Source organism: Sus scrofa, chromosome 9 (genome assembly GCF_054392235.1).
Source record: "Sus scrofa isolate SSC_HxYL_T2T_F1_AM1 chromosome 9, Sscrofa_HxYL_maternal_Yorkshire_Landrace_v2.0, whole genome shotgun sequence".
Taxonomy (NCBI): Eukaryota; Metazoa; Chordata; class Mammalia; order Artiodactyla; family Suidae; genus Sus; species Sus scrofa.
The window spans coordinates 71203956-71227280 of record NC_139391.1 but is presented as its reverse complement, the minus strand read 5'-3'; the positions used below and the strand labels follow the sequence as shown (position 1 = coordinate 71227280).

Below are 23325 nucleotides of genomic sequence, written 5' to 3'. Positions count from 1 at the left end.
GAGCTTGTCTGATCACAACCCTCGTTTTACCTAATGAAGAAAAGTGGAGTGAGAAAGGAGGGAAGGGCCTGAGGAGGTCAGACACCACACCGCAGGGGATTCAGAGTCAGCCTTCCATGGAGTTCTTATTGTGGCTCCGTGGGGTAAGAACCCAACATAGTTGGATCCCTGGCCTCACCCAGTGCAGTGTCCCTGCCAGCTGCGGCACAGGTAGCAGCTGCAGCTCCGATTGGACCCCTAGCTGTTAAAAAAAAAGAAGGGGAAAAAAAGCATCCTCTCTTGTCACCTCAGTACCAGTTCATCTCTTGCACTGGCCCTGCCTCTTCGCTGTTCACATACATGTGCACACATCCGCACCCACACTTCCTCAGGATGCCTCTTTCTCTCCAGAGGTTCGCAGGGCCACCCGCTGACTGTGACCACCGTGAGCCCCACGGGTCTAACGCTCTCTCTCTCTCCCCATCCCCTCTCCTTCCTGCGGCCCCACAGGAGATGTTCGGAAGCATGTTTCACACAGAGACCCTGACGGCCCTGTGAGGGCCCAGCTGGTTCGCGCGCTGCCTCCGGAGCACCCGGCACCTGGGACTCCCACAAAGCTTGAGCCCGGGACCACTGGGGGTGGAGGGGAGAGGAGAGCACCTCCATCTGGACTCCGGTCTCTCCCCACCCTCGGCCCCGTCCTCTCTCCTGCCCCTATTTCCCTCGTGGCATCTCTGGAGCAAGCCATTCCCAGCAGCAGGGAGAGCCACCTCTTCACCGTTCTGCTGACCCTCAGGGCCCCGGCCAGCAACGAGCAAGCCTCCTGCCCAGCACACCGTATGCCCCCATGCCCTGCCTGTGGCAGCCCATGGGGACCCCCCCACCCCACTGCCAGCCTTTAAGAACAAGCCAAGAACAGAGAGGAAGCCATGTGCTGATGTGGAGTACAAGCTTCCAAGAGGTCTTGGGGCCAGCACAGCTTGGCGTCAGGGGGTGTCAAGCTGTCACAGGACACAGGGACAAACTTGCTTAGGACTCTGGGGCTTGCCCCACCAGCTGCTCCACGTCTGGCCCTGGCAGCTCTGTACTGCTTGGGACCGTGAGTTGCCACAACCCAGGAATCTCCGTCTTGGTGACAGCGTCTCTTTCCTCCTCATCTCAAGTCTGCTGAGACCTCCACTGTTATTTAGCACATCAGACCGTAGCCTGGGGGGTGGCCAACAGAGCCACCTCCCCAGGGGCAGGCCACCAAGGTAGAGGGCCCAGCCTCCTGAAACATCATCACTGCCCCTGCCTCCAAGGGTGGCTCCCTTCCACTTGAGACCAGGTAGGAACACAAAAGAGACAGATGGGTGGGGGGCTGGCAGACTCCTCTGGCAACCTAGCCACAGATACCACTTTCTGCATAAAAGCTTTTGGGAATCCCTCTTGGTACAGGAGACATGGTGGGGGGAGGGGGAGGAGGTGTGCTGGTGCCAACCCAGGGCAAACTGGTTGGACCTGCATCCTGACCATTTCCCTGACCTCAGAAATGCCTCCCCTCGGGAAATCTGCCTTGTCCTCTTCACCTGGCAAAAAGCCAATGATTTTTAACTCTACCCTCTCAGTGTGGGGCTGGAATCCTTCAGTCAGGCAAGGGCAGAGCCCAGCTGGGTGCAGAACACAGGGAAGAGCTGGTCCAGGTTGAGTCTCCTTCCACGGGGATTCCTTAACAAACTCAGCGCCCGAGGCCTTCTTCTTCTGGAGTGATGAGAAGAAGCACTATGTTCTCCATATACACAAGCAAGCAGAGCAATCCCATGGTTGACTTGAAAATAAATGGGTTGCACGTGCAAGTGTTTGGAAGATTTTCCATAGACATGCACTGAAACCCTTTTGGCCTCTCCCCACTGCTTCTCCCAAACTCCTCCAATTTAATGATACCCACCCAACAGGTTGGGCTGGCCCAGCCTGCAGAAATGTCCAAATTCCACACTTCAGTTTGACCGGCCTTGTATGTCTGTGTGTTGAGTGAGCTGGTCAGCTAGCAAGTCTTCTTAGAGTTAAAGGAGAACCCTGATGAAGAGCCAACGGATTCTTGGCCTACAAGCATTGCTTCTCTGTGAATTCATTATTCCATCTGGCTGACCATGGAACTCAAAACTTGGAAGGCAAGAGACCATGTTATCTGGGGTTCACCGTGCCCAGCACCCGAAGTGCCAAATGTCGAGAGGACAAGAACTTTAGCCAATGAAAACACACCCTCCCCAGCTCCATCTCCTGCAAACTCCAGCTCAGGTCCAAGAGGTGGGGAAAGGTCACAGGGCCTCGGGACATCCTAAACCAGAGGTGCCCTTTGAACCGAGTGTCTAGAACACTGGAGGACTTGATGAAGTGATCATTAACCCCCAGGCCAGCCCCAGAGCTCAAGGGGACTGCTGATTCACAGTGGCCTGGCGCTGGGGCTCAAGGAGGGGTCCTGCAATATGTCCAAAGATACAAGTACTCACGGAGCCCTCGGTGGACATAAGATGAGCAACAGCTGGAGTGGAGGGAGACCTTGAAGAAAACTTCACTGTGGGAATACTTTGAAAAGAACACAGATTCACACACACCCCTCACTGGATGTGACCGGGGCAGGAAAGGAGGGCAAGGCAAGGTCATAAAATAATCCAGAATTTCAATACTTTTGAATGTTCTTAGTGATACTGACCTGTGATAATGTGGTTCTCGGGGAAGACCGGGACTCTTGAGATATTTGTGTAATTTATTTAACTTAAACACCATTCTCCTTTTGTTCATTTTGCTAATAAAGTGATTTTTGAAATGGACACCAATGCACGTGTTTTACAGAGAGGCAAGACAAGTCACTTCCCCAAGATGGCCTTGTTTTTGCCCTGTCCCGGGAGCAAGCAACAGGGAGCTGAGACTTCTCTGTGAGTCCGCCAGCTCCTCTGTAAGTTCTGGTTTTCTGCTCCTGGGAGTAAATAAACCTCCACAATCCTGCTGAAGAATAGAGGCCAGGGCAAGAAGACTGGACTAAGGGATCCTCACATTCAGGACCAGTCTCCAGGGCCAACTCTTGTTCTGTTGCTGCTGGGGAGCAGGTACCATCCTGGCCTGGGAATTTCTGCATACCATGGGCACGGCCAAATATATAATTTTTTTAAATTAAAAAAGGGAGGGAGTTCCCGTCATGGCTCAGTGGAAATGAATCCAAATAGGAACCATGAGGTTGCAGATTCGATCCCTGGCCTTGCTCAGGGGGTTAAGGATTCGGCATTGCCATGAGCTGTGGTGTAGGTTGCAGATGCTGCTCGGATCCTGCATTGCTGTGGCTCTGGCGTAGGCTGGTGGCTACAGCTCCGATTCGACCCCTAGCCTGGGAACCTCTATATGCCATGGGAGCGGCCCTAGAAAAGGCAAAAAGACAAAAAAAAAATTTTTTTTTAATTAAAAAAGGGAGGAGTTACTGAGGTAGCCACTGCGGGGGTGGGGGGGGGGGGCAACTAGGGCTCCACCCTTCTGCGCCTTCCCAGGAGCCCTGTGAAGTGCATCTCCAAACTGTGCTGGAGGAACATTTGACTATCAGTTCATCTTCTACTGGTCAAGAGCGATCCCTTGGGTATTCACTCTTCTATAAGTACATGCTGCATGGACATGAGCACAGAGCAGTTCCCAAGGGGTCCCATGCTGTGGTATCATGGAAGACCCCAGAGCAGAAAGGAAGAGGTGTGCATGGTTCCGGGGAGAAGCCAGCAGCTAAGACTGCTCAGAGCTGCTATCCAAAAGAGGTTTTGCAGAAGAGTTTTAAGCAGTACATAGGAACCATCTAAATCAGATGCATTTCTTTGACTTCTCATCTTTAAAACCCATTTGTACCCTTAGTTATGAAACTACTGTATGGCTTTAACAATCTTTGGGGGAGTAGCTCGTCTTTGGGGGGAGTAGCTCGAAACCTCTCCCCCAAATAGTAGACATATTGGGCTTTTTGGTGGTGGTGGTGTTTTTTGTTTTGTTTTGCTTTTTTTTTTTTTTTTTTTGCTATTTCTTTGGGGCCGCTCCCACGGCATATGGAGGTTCCCGGGCTAGGGGTCGAATTGGAGCTGTAGCCACTAGCCTACACCAGAGCCACAGCAACTCGGGATCCGAGCCGCGTCTGCAATCTACACCACAGCTCACGGCAACGCCGGATCGTTAACCCACTGAGCAAGGGCAGGGACCGAACCCGCAACCTCATGGTTCCTAGTCGGATTCGTTATCCACTGCGCCACGACGGGAACTCCTTTTTTTTTTTTTTAATTGTCATTTTCCTGTGGCATATGGAGGTAGTGTAGCTGCCGGAGACGCAGCAACGCGGGATCCAAGCCGCGTCTGTGACCTACACCACAGCTCACAGCAACGCCAGATCCTTAACCCACTGTGCAAGGCCAGGGATCGAACCCCCAACCTCACGGTTCCTAGTCAGATTCAGCTCAGATTCATTAACCACTGAGCCACGACAGGAACTCCCCGCATGGTTTCCTTTTTGCAGATTATAGAGCTGTATAGAGCTGTGGTCTCTCTTGTTTCTGATGTCTGGCCCCCTTGTGGCTGACGTTGGTATGGGGGCTTGCTGTAGGCTTCCTGATGGGAGGGGCTGGTGCCTGCCCATTGGTAGGTGGAGCTGATTTTTTTTCCCTCTGGTGGGTGGGGCTGTGTCTCTGGGTGAGAATAGAGGCAGCTGTGGGTCTGGGGGTCTTTAGGCAGCCTGTTTGCTGATGGGTTGGGCTGTGATCCCACCTGGATTATTGTTTGTCCTGGGGCTTCTCAGTGCTGACAGGTAAGGCCAGGTTTTCCCAAAATGGCCACCTCTAGAGGAATATATGCTGATGAATGTTCCCGAGACTTTTGCCTCCAATGTCCTTACCCCACAATGAGCCACTGTCACCCCCTGTTTTCCCAAGAGATCTTCCAAGAACTGCAGTCAGGTCCGACCCACATTCCTATGGAGTTTCGGCTCTGCCCTGGGACCCAGTACACATGAAAACCTGTGTGCACCTTTTAAGAATGGGGTCTCCGTTTCCCCAGCCCTATGGAGCTCTTGCACACAAGCCCACTGGCCTTCAATGTCAGATGCTCCGGAGCCTCCTTCTCCCAATGCCAGATCCCCAGGCATGAGGACCTGTTGTGGAGCTCAGAACTCTCACTCCCACAGGTGAGTCTCTGTGATACAGTTACTTTCCAGTCTGTGGGCTTCCCACCTGGTGGGTATGGGGTTGCTTATATCACATCATCACCCTTCCTACAGTCTTGATGTGGCCTCCTCTTTGTCTTCTGGAGTAGGATGACTTTTTTGACAGTTTGCAGCCTATTTGATTGAAAGTTGTTCAGCAGTTGGTTGTAATTTTGTTGCTTCTGTGAGAAACAGTGAGCTCCAGTCCTTCTACTCTGCCATCTTAATCCCCCTCCTACTATATACTTGATACCACACCCAAAGAAGAAAAAGTACAGGCCAATCAAACTACAAATAGAATTGGAGGGAGTTCCCGTTGTGGCACAGTGGAAATGAATCCGACTAGGAACCATGAGGTTTCGGGTTCAATCAAGCCAGCAAGGAGCTTATCCAAGGCGAGTTTATCCCAGGAATTTCAGGGTGGTTTACATTTTTTCTTATTTAATATATTTCATGAAATATGCTCTACCTGATATGGAGATGTATTTTCAAGTTATAATCATTAAAACAGTCATATTAGCATAGGAATGAACAAAGCTACCAACGGAACAAAGTAGAGTCCAGTAATGGGCCCAATGACACATGAAAACTTAGTAAATGAGAGTTGTCCTTGCAGGTCACAGAGAAAAAGATGGACTCTTTAATGAATGGTACTGGAAAAACTGGTTATCTGGTTGATAAAAAATGGACTTGACCTCATACCATTTATAGAAAACCAATTCCAAATGGATTAATATCTTTGATGTAGAAAACAAAAGTTTCAACCTTTAAAAAGATAGCATATTAAGGGAGTTCCTGTCATGGCTCAGTGGTTAACAAATCTGACTAGCAAACATGAGGGTGCAGGTTTGATCCCTGGCCTCACTCATTGGGTTAAGGTCCAGTGTTGCTGGAGTTCCCGTCATGGCTCAGTGGTTAGCGAATCTGACTGGAAACCATGAGGTTTTGGGTTTGATCCCTGGCCTCGCTCAGTGGGTTAAGGATTCGGTGTAGGTTGAGGACGCAGCTTGGATCCCATGTTGCTGCGGCTCTGGTGTAGGCTGGCAGCTACAGCTCTGATTAGACCCCTAGCCTGGGAACCTCCATATGCCGCAGGTGTGCAGGTGCTGCTCTAGAAAAGACAAAAAAAAGAAAAAAGAAAAGAAGGATCCAGGTTTGCCATGAGCTGTGATGTAGATTGCAGACACGGCTCAGATCCTGTGTCTCTGTGGCTGTGGCATAGGCCAGCAACTACAGCTCCGATTAGACTCCTAGACTGGGAACCTCTATATGCTGTGGGTGAGGCCCTAAAAAAGCAAAAATATAAAAAATAAAATAAAATAAAAAGATTCATATCAAAATAGCTTTATGACCTTGAAACAGAAAAAAAAACTGCCAAAAAGTTTGATAAATTCACCTGCATTAAAATTAGATTTTAGGGAGTTCCTTTGTGCCTCAGCAGGTTAAGGATCTGGCTTTGTCACTGCTCTGGCTCTGGTTGCAGCTGTGGCATAGGCTCCATCCCTGGCCCGGGAACTTCCACAGGCCACAGACACAGCCAAAAAAAAAAAAAAAGGAGTTCCCATGTGGTTCACTGGGTTTAAGATCTGGCATTGTCACTGCAGTGGCTTGGGTCACTTACTGCTGTGGTGTGGGTATAATCTCTGACCTGAGAACTTCCATAGGCTGCGGGTGTGGCCAAAACAAAAGCAAAAACATAAAGAAAGTGAAAAAACAAGACACAAGTAGAAACATTTGCAACATAAATATAACCAACAAAATATTAGTATCCACAATATTTAATACTCCTAAGGAGTTCCTGTTGTGGCTCAGTGGGTTAAGAACCCTACCTGGTATATGTGAGGATAGGAGAGCAATCCCTGGCCTGGCTCAGTGGATTAAGGATCTCACGTTGCCACAAGCTGCAGGGTAGGTTGCAGAGGCAGCTTGGATCCAGCTTTGCCATGACTGTGGCATAGGACCCAGCTGTAGCTTTGATTCTACCCCTAGACTGGGAACTTCCTTATGCCATAGTTTTGGCTGTAAAAAGAAAAATAAATAAATAAACACTCCTAACAGTAAGGAGACAAACATCTCAAAACAAAAATGGGCAAGGGAGTTCCCATTGTGGCACAGTGGAACCAACCCAACTGGTATCCATGAGGAAGGGGGTTCTGTCCCTGGCCTCACTCAGTGGGTTGGGGATCCAGCATTGCCATGAGCTGTGTTGTAGGTGGCAGACATGGCTCAGATCCCACATGGCTGTGCCTGTGGTATAGGCCGGCAGCTGTGGTTCAGTTTGGACCCTTAGCCTGGGAACTTTCATGTGCCATGAGTGCAGCCCTATAAAACAAAACAAAAAAAGGAGGAAGGGCAAAAGAAATGAACACTTTACAGGGAAACACAAATAGCCAATAGGTATGTGAAAAGATGTTTAAACTCCTTAGTAACATGGGAAGTACAAATTAATACCACAAAGAGTTATAATTGGCCAGCCACAAAGCAGGCAAACTTAAGACATCTGAAATGCCAGGTGCTGCTGAGAAAGTGGAACAAGAGGAACCTACATACCATGCATAGATCAGTGATGGCAGTATAAACTGGTTCAGTTGCTCTGGAAAATATTTGTCTTATAAAGTGGAACAGTCACAGGCAGTACTGCCCAACATTTCCACTTCTAGATATATACACGAGTCTCTCCTTCACCTGTGGTCCAGGAAACATGTACAATAAATGCTTATATATGCACAGAATGCAGTATCATGTATAGTAAATGCAAATAGACTATAGTTAGGTATAGCAGTATGAACAAATCTCAAAGACATCATGCTAAGTGACAGAAGCAAATTGCACATTATTGCTTACAGCATGCTGTCATTTTCATAAAAGCAAGCAAAACCAAACTCTCCTCCTTACATACACATATATAAAGCATCTGGAGTCCCCGTTGTGGCACAGCGGAAACGATAACCATGAGGACGCGAGTTCAGCCCCTGGCTTCACTCAGTGGGTTAAGGATCCGGCATTGCCCTGAGCTATGGTGTAGGTCACAGACATGGCTCGGATCTGACATGGCTGTGGCTCTGGCAGAGGCCAGTGGCTACAGCTCCAATTCAACCCCTAGCCTGGGAACATCCATATGCCGCGAGTGTGGCCCTAAAAAGCAAAAAAAAAAAAAAAAAAAAAAAAAAGTCCCATGTATATATATATATATAGCATTTAAAGCACACACATACATGGGAGTTCCCGTCGTGGCGCAGTGGTTAACGAATCCGACTAGGAACCATGAGGTTGCAGGTTCGGTCCCTGCCCTTGCTCAGTGGGTTAACGATCCGGCGTTGCCGTGAGCTGTGGTGTAGGTTGCAGACGCGGCTCGGATCCCGCGTTGCTGTGGCTCTGGCGTAGGCCGGTGGCTACAGCTCCGATTCAACCCCTAGCCTGGGAACCTCCATATGCCGCGGGAGCGGCCCAAGAAATAGCAACAACAACAACAACAACAATAATGCCGAGGGAGCGGCCCAAGAAATAGCAACAACAACAACAAAAAAGACAAAAAAAAAATAAATAAATAAAGCACACACATACAGATACATGATTTCAGATGGAGCTTACTTGGGCAAGAGATAAAAGCACTAGGACATACACACCTTCAATGTTATTGACCTTTCATGGGAGGGGGGGGTCACAGTTGTCTATGTTATTGTTTGCTTTACATATTCATTGCATATATTCTTTATGTATCAAACAGTACATGACAATTGGGTTAAGGATCAGTGGCTTAAGGATCCAGCATTGCTTTGAGCTATGGTGTAGGTTGCAGACCTGTCTCAGATCGCATGTTGCTGTGGCTGTGGTGTAGGCCAGCAGCTGTAGGTCTGATTCCAGCCCTAGCCTGGGAAACTCCATATGCCACGGGTGCAGCCCTAAAAAGCAAATAAAAAATAAAATAAAATATAAAATAAAATAATAAAATGTAAGAGCAGTACCATATTCAATTGCATCAAGGGATCTGGAAGGAGAGGTTTCTTCTGGCTCCAGGAAATCTAATTTTATATCTCTGTATCCTGAGAGCTTTTTTTTTCCTCAAAAATGATCCTCTACACTGAATAGCTATCAAATTTCAGTTTGTTGGATACACTGAAATTATTAACACATAATCTTTCTCAAAGTTCTTCAGTCTTAGTAGGATTTGCCTAGAGTTGCAAAATACAGTGTTCACAAAAAAAAAAAAAAAAAAAAACCTTTCAGCTAATTCCTACACAGAAGCGAACCCTATGATCTATTACTTCAAAATACTGTCTATAGACAGATCAATCTTGTTTCAATTTCAAAAGAAATCAAGCTGGGGCGGGAGAGCTTCCTCAAAGGAATCTAGTGAAATGGTTGTCAGGCCCTAAGCTTCAGATGAAGTGAGAAGCAAGATGAAGACCCGAAAAAATTCCTTCACTTATTTTGACATTTCCCCCTTTAATTTGATCTGCTGTCGTCTAGAAAGGGGGTTATCTCTAAGCAGAAAACCAAGTGCAGACAAACCCTGCCAATTGCCTGGGGCCCTGCTTCACCTCTGCTCCTACCGCTGCTCGCCACAGAGTGGGAAACCACAACTCCCAAAAGGCCTTGCGGGCCAGGGACAGGGCCATCCCGTTGGATTGGTTGGCCCACATCCCCAGGCAAGCGGTGATTGGCTATTTCTGGGAATGGGGTGGGGCTAAGGCAGTTAAGAGAATTGGAGTAGGCACAGGGCGAGGGACACGGGCGCTGGGCGTTTAGGTCCAAGCTGCAGCCGCTGACTGGTAGCGAGGACTTGAGTGGAACATGGCTCGGCCGTACATTTGCCTTCTGGCCCTGGCGGCTATGCTGCTGCTAGGTATTGCCACCATCTCCAGATCGAGGGGCCTACGGGACAAGGCGCATCAGAGTGCGCCGCGAATACCTTCTCAGTTCAGCCAAGAAGAGCGCGTCGCGATGAAGGAAGCGCTAAAAGGTGAGCCTGGGTCCCCTTCGCCCACTTATTCTCAGATACAGGTCCCTGTCTCCTCTGGCCAACCCGTGACCCCTCTCTCCCGCCGCAGGGATCAGCTACTTGAGCTCAGCAACAACCCCCAGCTGAGCCCTAGCCCTCATTCCCAGCACCTCGTGCCCGGCTTGAAGATCCCACTCTCCTCCTAGACCTGGCTTCTGGGGACTCTGGCATTCCCTGCTGACCCCAGAAGCTTCAACTTTGCCCGCGTTGCCCTGGCTCTCATCCACCCAACCAACGCCTCCTCCAATTGCCTGGAGCTTTACAGTGCTTAACCTTTGTTAGTTTTCACTTGTTAAATGAGCTGATGTTAAGACCTAATGAGCTTAATCTTATTCACAGACGAGGGAGATTGGGAGTTTAGGTCAGTTAAAAGATACTCCCCAGAACCCCACCTCACAGAGCAAGTACTGGATGACATCTATTACCTGTAGGATCATGTGGGTTCTAGATGGCTTCAAAAAGAGGGGTGGGGGTGTTACTGGGTGTGAGATGTTCCTAATTTCCTCTCCTAAGGGGCATCTCTCCTGTAGACCTCAAACCAAGGCTAAAAACTTTTTTACCTCCTCAATCTGCATTTTCCAGGAGAAAAGAGGAACGTTTCTGCTAAGTGCTACATCGGGTGGTATAATGAGATCCTTCCTCACCACTGGGCTTAGCTTCAGTCTTTCCCTTCCATTAAGTAATGGATTAAAAGAAACTGCCTACATAAACATGTGCAGGCAGATGCAGGGACCAAAAGCCAACCCTTGTGGTTAAATATAATTGTGCTTGTGCTAGAGTGATAGGCCTGGGAGGCAGAGCAGGGCTTTCCCACAGCATCAAAGTATAAACAGTTCTCTGAAGGCATCAGGCAGCCGCTCACCAGAGTCTCTTTGCACAAAAGAAAGGAAAAGCTAGGTAAGACCCTAAAATAGGGACCTCATAACAACATGGTTTAGAACTCTGAGCAGGGGGCAAAACATCTGAGTTCAGATCTTGAGTCTGGTTCTCAATCGCCCATAGGCAGTTTATTTAGCCTTTTTTTTTTTTTTGTCTTTTCTAGGGCCCCTCCCTCGGCACATGGAGTTTCCCAGGCTAGAGGTCCAATTGGAGCTGTAAGCTGCTGGCCTACGCCAGAGCCATAGCAACGGGGGATCCGAGCCACGTCTGCAACCTACACCACAGCTCATGGCAACGCCAGACCCTTAACCCACTGAGCAAGGCAGGGATCGAACCCACAACCTCATGGTTCCTAGTCGGATTTGTTAACCACTGTGCCATGAGGGGAACTCCTCGGGCTTTCTTTTAAGAGCCATGTTAGCCAAAACAAACTCAAAGCACCTGGGTTTAAATGCCAGCTCTACTGCTTGTTTCTGGACAATCTTGAGCAGCTCACCTACCGCCTCTAAGCTTGCTTCCTCACCTTCAAATTAGGGAAAATGGCAGTGCCTACCTCAAAGGATTCTTTTGCCCTCCACAAGAAGACAATGAATGCAAAAGAACTTTTTTTTTTTTTTTTTTGGTCCCAAGGACTGTGGAAATACCAATGGTTGTTACCATCTGTAATCTTCCATCTCTCACTCTGACAGGTGCCATCCAGATTCCAACAGTGTCTTTCAGCCCCAAGGAGCTCAACACGACAGCCCTGGCTGAGTTTGGAGAATACATTCGTAAAGGTCAGCCACAAACTGTGGGCAAGGGGTAGGAGAGGGAGCACTGGAGACCCTTCTTTTACAGCTGATGAGGAAGTTGATTTTGTGACTGACCAGAGGACAAATTAATTTCCATAGGCCTTTTTTTTTTTTTTTTTTTTTTTTCCCTTTTTACAACTGCACCCAAGGCACATGGAAGTTCCCGGGACTAGGAGTGGAATTGGAGCTATGGCTGCTGACCTACATCACAGCCACAGCAACACCAGATTCAAGCCATGTCTGTGACCTACGCCACAGCTTGCAGCAACATGGGATCCTTAACCCACTGAGCGAGGCCAAGGATTGAACCCCCATCCTCACAGAAACTATGTTGGGTTCCTTTTTTTTTTTTTTTTTTTCCTTTGGGCTTTGGTCTTTTTAGGACTGCACCCACCGCATATGGAGGTTCACAGGCTGTAGCTGCCAGCCTACACCACGGCCACAGCAATTGAAGATCCGAGCCTTGTCTCGTGACCTACACCACAGCTCACAGCAACGCCAGATCCTTAACCCACTGAGCGAGGCCAGGGATCGAATCCACAACTTCATGGATACTAGTCAGGTTCGTTAACTGCTGAGCTACAACAGGAACTCCCTATGTCAGGTTCTTAACTTGCTAAGCCAGAACGGGAACTCCTCCATGGGGCCTCTTTTAACAAAAGTTTGTACATAGGAGGGGGCGGGAGATGGGAGGATAGAAGGGAGTTAGAGTGGATGCGGAGTGAAACTATAGGTTTGCACTTTGAAGAACCAAAGCACGTAGCTGTTGGGTTGGAGTTTGAACTTTCTCAATCTTTGCCCTGAATATGTGTCAGTCAGTAAATATATAATCAGAAGGTAGGACTAGAAATTCTCCTGTGCAAGTTTCCAGAACAATGGCCATGCTCATCCCTCTACCCCGCCTCCGTACACTCACCCCCACACCTACCCAGGCCCGGCTCCAGATTTATTGCTAATGCATGCTGAGCTTCTTGGCAGTCGACAGCTTTAAACTATCACAGCAGCCTTCTCTCCTCACCCTACGGCCCATGAGCTAAAGAAGGATGATTTAAGGGGGAAAGGGGGACTTGGAGCACCCCACTCCCCGTATAAAGAGCTCAGGGAGAATAGTGAGGCCATTTTCCTAAATCAAATAAAAAAACAGCCCCTCTAAAGTATAAGGGGCAGGAGAGGCTGGCACAGGCACAGCAAGTAGCCACCTCTTAGTACTCTGGGACCAGAGGATTTGGGGTCAACCCCCAGCAGTTGGAAGTCTTCGCTGAGGAGGAGGTAAAAATTAGGAAAGAAATGTACAGAAGTTTCAGTCGTGGCTCAGTAACAACCTGACTGGTATCTATGAGGACTCAGGTTTGATCCCTGGGCCTTCTCAGTGAGTTAAGGATCCGGCATTGCCATGAGCTATAGTGTAGGTCACAGATGCGGCTTGGATCTTGCATTGCTGTGGCTGTCGGGTAAGCTGGCAGCTGTAGCTCCAATTCGACCCTAGCCTGGGAACCTCCATATGCCGCAGGTGCGGCCCTGAAACGCAAAAAGAAGAAGAAAAAAGAAAGAAATGTACAGTAACAATAGGCTAGATAAGCTGGCCGACATGGTAAAAGCATATTCTTTCTGGGCTTTTTTTTTTTTGGTATGTTTGTTTTCAGGTGTCCACAGAGGACTATGTGGATTCTTCCAGTACAGTCCAGATAGCAATCAGAGTTCTTTCTCCTGTGTATCTAAGGCCACTTGAATAAATACCTATCTAAACCGGAATACTTGATCTTGGGAAAACTCACACTTGCGCGCCAAAGTATGGCTGTGCGCTAGACAGAACAATCTTTTATCTCCATATAACACGGATGTTATTGTTTGGTAATTGAAAAGGATTATTGTTTGGTAAAAGAAAAATATCTCTGATTTATAAATAAATATATAATATATATAATCTATATGTGAAATATGAAATATAAATATGTATATATATATGAAAGTCATGTTTAATTCCTAGTACTTTGAATACTGGGGCCTACTACATTTAAAATTTAGAGAGTTCCCATCGTGGGGCAGCGGAAATGAATCCAACTAGGAACCATGAGGTTGCAGGTTTGATCCATGGCCTCAGTCAATGGGTTAAGGATGTGGCGTTGCCATGAGCTGTGGTGTAGGTCACAGACGCGGCTCAGATCCTGCATTGCTGTGGCCGTGGTGTAGGCTGGCAGCTACAGCTCCGATTAGACCTCTAGCCTGGGAACCTCCATATGCCACAGGTGTGGCCCTGAAAAGACAAAAGACAATAGACAAAAAAAAAAAAAAAAATAGGAGTTCCCTGGTGGCCCAGTGCGTTAAGGATCTGGCACTATTGCTGCTGTGGTGTAGGTTCAATCCCTGGCCCAGGAACTTCTGTATGCCACACGAACAAACAAATAACAAAATTTAACATAGTCCTAGTTTGCAAAGCCCTGTAACATGTATTTGGGACATTAGAGGTCAGACCAAGCCAGCTCTTGAGTTCCTGAATGTCATAATCATGGGGTCTTGATCTGCATGTTATTACAAAAATAGTGCATGAAAATATGGGGAAAAGGTGTTTTAGAGATTGTCTAGGCAAATCAGGAATCAGATTGGCTTTGTCCCAGATGGCTTCCTAAAGGAGGCTGCATGTTTTAAGGGGGCGAGGAGGCAGGGAGGACCAAATGGTAAGAAAACCAAAAAAAAAAGAAAACCTTTTGAGTCTGGCTTTCTCTCTCACTGTTTTTCATCCCTTTGCTTCTAGTCTTCCCTACTGTGTTCAAAACCAGCTTCATCCGGCATGAAGTCGTGGGAGAGTATAGCCACCTGTTCACTGTCCACGGCTCGGACCCCAGCCTACAGCCCTACATGCTCCTAGCTCACATTGATGTGGTGCCTGCCCCTGATGAAGGCTGGGACGTGCCCCCTTTCTCTGGGCTGGAACGTAATGGCTTTATCTACGGTCGAGGCACAATAGACAACAAGAACTCTCTTATGGTCTGAAATGCTATGTTCCTTATGCCTTGGGGTCCTAAAGATCAACCCAGGATGGGGAGCTCAGCTAACCTCTGGGAGGCAGGAGGTTATGGCAGGAAGAACCCTGACTCCAGAAGACCTGGGTTCCAGCCATCAGTTTGTCACTTCCCTTTTCTGGGCCCTGACTTCTCCACTGTGAAATGGGGATTCGAGTAGATCCCTTTCAGCTCTCACATTGATAAATGGATGCTTTTCTCCAGGTGGTAAAGGTTTATGGGGAGCTCTGCATCCTTACATCCCATCCTCTGGGACTTTTTTGGCGGGGGGGCACACCTGTGGCATGCAGAAGTTCCTGGGCCAGGGACAGAACCCTGTGCCACAGCAGAGACAATGACAGATCCTTAACCCTCTGAGATACCAAGGAACTCCACCCTGGGACCATTTAACTTGTTCTGTCTAAAGAGCCTCTCCTGGAGTTCCCACTGTGGCTCAGCAGGTTACAAACCTGACTAGTATCCATGAGAATGTGGGTTCAATCCCTGGCCTCACTCAGTGGGTTAAGGATTTGGCATTGCCATAAGCTTTGGCATAGGTCACAGATGCTTGGGTCTGGTGTTGCTGTGGCTGTGGTGTAGGCTGGGAGCTGCAGCTCTGATTCGTCGACCCCCTAGCCTGGGAACTTCCATATGCCGCAGGTGCAGCCCTAAAAGAAAAATGGAAAAAAAATAAGAGTTTATCCCATCCTAGTCCCACCAGCCCTGTTGCAGGCAGCTGATTGTCTCTGATGCCTTAGTACTCCCACTTGGGTAATAAGCCTTTCTTCTCTTCCACTGCCCTTCTGTACCCCAGGGAATCCTGCAGGCCTTGGAACTTCTGCTCATCAGAAACTACATCCCTCGAAGATCTTTCTTCATTGCTCTGGGCCATGATGAGGAGGTAGAGCCCCCTCATCCTATCTGGGGGAGGGAGTATTTTTTACCATGGTCCACTTTGCTCCCCAGCTGCATGGTCTCCAGGATATGGCATGGTGGTTTGCCAACTTATCTGTAGCCAGAAATACTAAAGGACTTTGACCAAAATGCAGATGCCTAGGCCCTGAATTTGGATTTTTTTTTTTTCTTTTTAGGGAGGCACCCATGGCATATGGAAGCTCCTAGGCTAGGGGTCAAATCAGAGCTACAGCTGCCAGCCTACACCACAGCCACAGCAAGGCTGGATCTGCACCATGTCTGTGACCTACACCACAGCTCATGGCAAAGCTGGATTCTTAACCCACTGAGTGAGATCAGGGATCACCCGCAACCTCATGGTTACTAGTCAGATTCATTTCTGCTGCACCACAACGGGAACTCCTGAATTTGGATTTTTTAAGGCTTTTTTTTTTTAAGAGTAGTTTTAGGTTCACAGAAAAAATGAGAAAAAGGTACAGAGATTTCCTCTATTCTCCCAACCCGTACACATGCACAGCCCCCCCCAAAATCAACATCCCCCACCAGAGTGGCCTGTTTCTTATAAGTGATAAACCTACCTGGACACATCATAAGCACCCAAAGCTATAGTTTACGTTAGGGTTCACTCTTGGTATTGTATATTCTATGGGTTTGGACAAATATATAATGACATATATGCTATCATTACAGTATCATACAGGGTATTTTCACTGCTCTAAGGAGCCACTGTGGGAGTTCCCATCATGGCTCAGTGGTTAATGAACCAGACTAATATCCATGAGACACAGGTTCGATCCCTGGCCTCACTCAGTGGGTTAAGGATCTGGCATTGCTGTGAGCTGTGGTGTAGGTGGCAGACAGCTCAGATCTGGCATCACTGTGGCGGTGGTGTAGGCTGGCAGCTACAGCTCTGATTCCACCCCTAGCCTGGGAACCTCCATATGCTGCGGGTGCAGCCCTAAAAAAAACAAAAGACAAAAAAAAACCCTGCAGTGGTCTGCCAGTTCATCCCTCTCTCCTTCCCCCAAACCCTGGTAACCACTGATCTTTTTACTGCCTCCATAGTTTTGCCTTTTCTAGAAGGTTATACAGTAGAATCTTATAGTATGTAGTTTTTTCAGATTGGCTTCTTTCATATGCATAGATCTGAATTTTTAACAAATTCCCTGGTAGTATCTGAGGCAGGCACTGAGTCCATCAACTAAATACTGAAAACCACTGCCATGAAGGAGAAAGAGAAATAACAGGAAGATCAACGAACATGTTTTAGGGAGTTCCCGTCATGGTGCAGCAGAAACAAATCCAACTAGGAACCATGAGGTCCCTGGCCTTGCTCAGTGAGTTAAGGATCCAGCATTGCTATGAGCTGTGATATAGGTCACAGTCAAGGCTTGGATTTGGCGTTGCTGTAGCTTTGGCGTAGGCTGGCAGCTGTAGCTCCAATTAGATTCCTAGCCTGGGAACCTCCATATATATGCCACAGGTGTGGCCCTGAAAAGCAAAAAAAAAAGCGTATGTTTTATTTCCACCAATACCACTTAACTTTAACTTTGACCCTGAGCAAATCACTTCACACTCTGGGTCTCAGTTTTTTCATTTGTGAGACACCCCAGGTGAGTTGGGCCCTTCGGGGTCTGACACTCCAGTTTTGTGACTGGGCGGGGTGGCTCTGGAGCCCCCAGCTCACTGAATGGGGCTCCATGAGCTATCCCTGGTGGTCTAGCTGAGAAGGACTGTGGCCCTTGGTTCATTGTCTGCAGGTGATGGGGGTCAACGGGGCTCAGAAGATCTCAGCCCTTCTACAGGCAAGGGGCGTCCAGCTAGCCTTCATTGTGGATGAGGGGAGTTTCATCTTTGATGGTTTCATTCCCGGCCTTAAGAACCCCTTTGCCATGTAAGTAAAGTACCCCACCCCCTCATCTTGGAAGGTATTCTCACTCCATTAGAGGTGACCTCAGCCTGATATCTATAAGCCGTGCTGAGCCAACTTTTTTTTTTTAATTAAAGTTGATTTACAGTGTTTCTTCAGTTTCTGTTGTACAGCAGAGTGACCCAATCACACAGAGTTCCCTGTGCTGTACAGTAGGAGCCCATCGCCCATCCATTCCAAATGTTGCAGTTTGTGTCCACCAGCCCCAAACCCCCCGTCCATCACACTCTCTCCCACTTCCCCCCAGAAACGACAGGTCTGCTCTCCATATCCATGATCTGTTTCTGTTTTGTAGATAGTACTGTTTGTGCCTTATTTTAGATTCCACATGTAAGTGATGTCATATGGTGTTTGTCTTCCTCTTTCTGACTTACTTCACTTAGTATGAGGGTCTCTAGTTCCATCCATGTTGCTGCAAATGGCATTCTTTTGTCCTCTTTATGGCTGAGTAGTATTCCATTGTATGTATGTACTACACTTCTTAATCCATTCCTCTATCAATGGACATTTGTTTTCATGTCTTAACTATTGCAAATAGTGCTGTGATGAACATAGAGGTGCATGTATCTTTTTTCCTTTTTTTTGGTCTTTTTGCCTTTTCTAGGGCCACTCCTGTGGCATATGGAGGTTCCCAGGCTATGGGTCTAATCGGAGCTATAGTAGCCGGCCTATGCCAGAGCCACAGCAATGTGGGATCTGAGCCACATCTGCAACCTACACCCCAGCTCACGGCAACGCCGGATCCTTAACTCACTGAGCAAGGTCAGGGATCAAACCTGCAACCTCATGTTCCTAGTCGGATTCATTAGCCACTGAGCCATGATGGGAACTCCGCATGTATCTTTTTGAATGAATGTTTTGTCTGGATATATGCCTGGGAATGGGATTGTCAAATCACATGGACAGCTCTTTCTTCTTGCTTTAATCATCCTGAGCTTTGACCAGATCTGAGCTCCTCTTTCCCTTCTTCCTCTAGTGTAAAAAAAATTTTTTTTTTTTTTTTTGTCTTTTGTCTTTTTTTGTTGTTGTTGTTGCTATTTCTTGGGCCGCTCCCACGGCATATGGAGGTTCCCAGGCTAGGGGTCGAATCGGAGCTGTAGCCACCGGCCTACGCCAGAGCCACAGCAACGCGGGATCCGAGCCGCATCTGCAACCTACACCACAGCTCATGGCAACACCGGATCGTTAACCCACTGAGCAAGGGCAGGGACCGAACCTGCAACCTCATGGTTCCTAGTCGGATTCGTTAACCACTGCGCCACGACGGGAACTCCGTAAAAAAAAATTTAAGCAGCGTGAAACTGATTTCCTGGCCCACCAGACCACTGCACAAGTGGACCTGGGGGCCTATGGGATCATTCAGGGCAGGAGGAAGTCAGGAGGGCCCTCTCTGATTCTCTCCTACAGGGTTGCAGTCTCCCAGAAGGGCTTAATTAACCTCATGCTGCAAGTAAACACAACTCCAGGCCACTCTTCAGCTCCTCCAAAGGAAACTAGCATTGGTATCCTTGCAGCCGCTGTCAACCGGTAAGCAATTCCCAGGCCTGCTCCCCCGCCAGACTCAGCCTGGAAGACCCGGTACTTTCCCACTTTGTATCTGAGGAGGCTAAGCTTCCTGTCCCGAAGCTGGGCTGAGAAGCCACGATGGGGGTGAGGGGAGGGGGAGCCGGGGAGGTCAGAGAGTGAGAGGTCAGAAGAGGATCTATCCACAGAGCAAGCAAGGACCAGCAGACAAAAACTAAGTTAGGTCGCTGGAATAGTCCAGCATTTGGGCCCAAAGTCAGAGATCACAAGCTGGAAAAGAACTGTCTAAATTCTCCCCTGTCCTGACAAGAGGACCAAGATAAAAGCTACTGGCTTGGGTAAGGACCGCAGGGTCTGTAACAGACCCTGGCTGGTTTTCTTGCAAAGTGGGAAGAAGAATTACATTCATTCACTTAAATATGTAACTGACTCTCTCTCTCTACCATGATCAAGGCTTTGGGCATACAAGTGATGGGCGTACCAGTGGTAGAAAAAACAGACAGTCCCTTTCCTCCAGGAACTCAACTGTTAGGAGAAGAGACTGACAGTTTTGCAGAGAGTGGTAGGTGTGATAAGTGGGGGTTCCCTACCTTGGACTTGCTAGACAGGGACAGCTCTTGCTGGTGGAGTAAAGGTAGTCCCACCTGTGCTTAGAGATCTTGGAATGGTTGGATTGGTGGAGGTGATGGGGAGGTGACGGGAGACCTCCGCCACAGCCACAGCAACACAGGATCTGAGCCACATCTGTGACCTACCCCACAGCGCACGGCAACACCAAATCCTTAACCCACTGAGCGAGGCCAGGGATTGAACCCTCAACCTCATGGTTCCTAATCAGATTCATTTCCACTGAGCCACAATGGGAACTCCCAGACTTCTGGTCTTTGACTGAGTTGGGTAAGTCTTGGGAACTCCATTTCTCTTCCAGACTGGAACAGACACCAATGCCAAACATGTTTGGAGATGGACCAATGAAGATGGCATTGCAGGAACTGGCAAATGAGGTGTGAGGAGTCCTATAGACCCTTGGTCAGCTGTGGAAGAGGAAGAAAGGGGGGCAGAGAAGTTGCCTTTAGAATAATGAAATGGTCCCACTGCTGACCAGCGCCCTGCCCATCCCAGCCAGTGGATGAGCCACGATGCAAGGACCTGGCTTGTTCCTTGGGGATTTGGGTGCTCGGGCTGAGAAGCTGAGACCTAACACCCAGCACCTGGAGGGAGCTGCTTCCCACTCCCCATTGAGACTACTGCTGAGAGCCCTCAAAGCAGCTCTAAAGTTGGGAGAGGCATTCCCGTTGTGGCTCAGTGGTAACAAACCCAACCGGTATCCAGGAAGACATGGGTTCGACCCCTGGCCCCATTCAGTGGGTTAAGGATCCAGCATTGCCATGAGCTGTGATGTAGGTCGCAGATGTGGCTTGGACACTGTGTTGATATGGCTATAGTGCAGGCCAGCAGCTGCAGCTCCAGTTCAACCCCTAGCCTGAGAACGCCATATGCCACAGTTGTGGCCCTAAAAAGACCAAAAAAGAAAAAAAAAACTAATAAAGTTAGTAGAGAGCCGGGCCTCAGGAACAGTGACCCTGTTATGCTGACCCCTCTGAAATCCTGCTGACCTGCCTCTTTCCCTTTCAGTTTTCCTTCCCTACCAATTTATTCTTGAGCAACATGTGGCTCTTTCGGCCCCTTGTAAGCAGGTAAAGTCTTATCTTTCCATCCCTCACACCCCCCACCCCACACCCACCCCCTCTCCAGTCTCCTTTCCTTGGCTTAACTGGAATTAATGTTTAATTAATTAATTAAACTAACCATCCCTCAGCCACCAGACACTACCTCTAATTCACATATAGGACATCCCTCCTGGTCTTCAAGATCTGCAAGGTTTAGGAAACGGGTGAATCCTATAACCTGTTCTTTCTTCCCATTGGACAAGGAGTGACCTTGGTCCTTTTGCTTTAGGTTGATGGAGAGGAATTACATAACCAATGCCCTGGTCCGGACCACCACGGCACTCACCATGTTTAACTCAGGAATCAAGGTAACACTCCCCCTGGTTCCTCCCACGTATCTATTCCTCACTGCCTAGGCACGCCTATATCCCTTGGCTATATCTCCTGGCTCCTCCTTCCTTCTGTGGTTATTATCTGAATAGTAGAAAGGCCCATGCTGAACTGTCCTGTGTCAGATGAGTAGGCCTCAAGAGCCGGGGTTCTAGCGGACATCTATAAACCCTCTGAAATTGCTGGCCCAGTTTCATATATGTTTGTTTTAGGATTCTCCCTCAGGTTCGTTGGGTCTGTACCCCTTCAAAAAAAAAAAAAAATTATACTGATGTGAAGAGGCATTATTTGGGAGTCAATTCTTGTGATCTATTCTGATTCAATATGTAATATGTTTACTTAGCACTTTGATCACGTACACAAAAGACTCCCAACCTCTCTTCTACCTTTTTTATTCTTTTTTTTTTTTTTTTTTTTTTTTTTTTGGTACAGGACCCACAACACGTGGAAATTCCCAAGCCAGGGACCAAGCCCATGCCACAGCAGTGACAATGCCAAGCCACCAGGAAATTCCACCTTTTTTTATTATTCTACCTCATATTTTGAAATATTTATTCACCTACAACTTTAATGATTAATATATTCCCCCTAGTGTTACCCTGAGTAGAATGAGAGAAATGCACCTGCCATTTTTAAAATCGATAACATTTGTGATATATACAATACTTAAAACGTATACATTGTCCTTCCCCCAGACACACTGAATATTGGGTGGCCTTAGCAAACATTAATCCCTTTTTTTTTTTTTTTGGGGCTTTTCAGGGCCAAGCCCGCAGCATATGAAGGTTTCCAGGCTAGGGGTCAAATCAGAGCTACAACTACAGGCCTATGCCACAGCCACAGCATGCAGGATCCCAGCGTCATCTGCGACCTACACCGCAGCTCATGGCAATGCCGGATCCTTAAACCACCAAACAAGGCCAGGGATCAACCCGAAACCTCACAGTTACTAGCCAGATTCATTTCCGCTGCACCACAACGCAAACTCCAGCAAACATAAATTCTATCTGAGGGTTACTTTTAGAGAAATAAGTTTCAGGTGAACCAATACTTTGATAAATGTTTTTTCCAAGAACTACTTTTCAGTAAATTGGTCTGCTTCCGGTTGGGCTGGCCCACTAAGGGGCTACTCTTGTTTAAAGGAACAAGCACAGCCATGCTAGTTCACCTGGGCCTCGGCCTTTCTGAAATCTTAAAAGGAGCCGGACCGCTCCCATTTCTACCAGTTCCACCAGCACAACTTCGAGGAGCGCCATTCACCTAGAGTACAATGTGGCCTTGTGGAGCTCTGGTGACCTGGAGCCCAGGATGAGGATAAGTGAACAGTGCCTTAGAATGAATTTCTGGCATAATGGACTGGTGTGTCCAGCGTGTCAGCCAGACCCGAGCCATCTCCACCAGCTGCCTGGAGTGTTCACCAAACTCACAATGCCGTGTCCTTGCATTTGAATGGTGTCCTTGTCTCTTCAGAATACTTTCACCTTTGTTACTCCATTGGATCCTCCTCCCAGCACTTTGAGTGTTCTTGTCCCAATTATAAGAGACAGAGGCCCAAAGAGATGGTCATTATTCAGAATCACAGTGATTAATGAACCCAACTAAGATCCATGAGGATGCAGGTTCCATCCCTGGCCTCGCTCGGTGGGTTGAGGATCCGGCGATGCTGTGGTGTAGGTCACAGACTGGCTTGGATCCCAAGTTGCTATGGCTGTGGTGTAGGCCGGCAGCAGTGGCTCTGATTCAATCCCTAGCCTGGGAACTTCCATATGCCACTGGAACTTCCATATGCCACAGGTGTGGCCCTAAAAAAACAAACCAAAAAAGGCAATATCACAGAGCTAAATTGTAATAGCCCCATTCGCCTGTCTCCCTAGACTGGTGCTTGTTTGCCTCCTACCAGTTCAAAGAAAGATACGCAGTTGGGGAATCTGTTGTCCCTCAGCCTCTGAGGAAGAATTCCGTCCATAGCTTAACTCTCCTCCAATCGGTCCTGGTTCTTCCTGGTTGGGCAGAGACTAGAGTTAAATTTTGCAATTGGATTTGGGAAACTAC

General features: G+C 48.1%; 2 protein-coding genes across 17 annotated transcripts in view; both read left to right on the top strand.

The window, feature by feature from the left end:
- SLC26A9 (solute carrier family 26 member 9) overlaps positions 1-2789 on the top strand; it is a 35776-nt gene extending 32987 nt beyond the window's left edge. For all 5 annotated transcript variants that reach the window (XM_084978400.1, XM_084978401.1, XM_021063285.2 and 2 more), the window contains one exon: positions 490-2789. In XM_084978400.1, coding sequence (XP_084834526.1) covers positions 490-537 — 48 coding nt within the window. In that variant the 3' untranslated portion in view covers positions 538-2789. The remainder of the gene's footprint in view (positions 1-489) is intronic.
- A 7079-nt stretch (positions 2790-9868) lies between these two features.
- PM20D1 (peptidase M20 domain containing 1) overlaps positions 9869-23325 on the top strand; it is a 28486-nt gene continuing 15029 nt past the window's right edge. For 3 of the 12 annotated variants that reach the window (XR_014814348.1, XR_002346929.2, XM_021102138.2), the window contains exons 1-9: positions 9897-10136; positions 11744-11830; positions 14598-14830; positions 15659-15745; positions 17520-17653; positions 19097-19216; positions 20142-20217; positions 20849-20910; positions 21173-21251. Coding sequence is in view for 5 of the 12 variants with exons in the window: in XM_021102138.2 (XP_020957797.1) it covers positions 9968-10136; positions 11744-11830; positions 14598-14830; positions 15659-15745; positions 17520-17653; positions 19097-19216; positions 20142-20217; positions 20849-20910; positions 21173-21251 (1047 nt within the window). In the remaining 7 variants the exon portion in view is untranslated. 12 annotated transcript variants of the gene reach the window in all.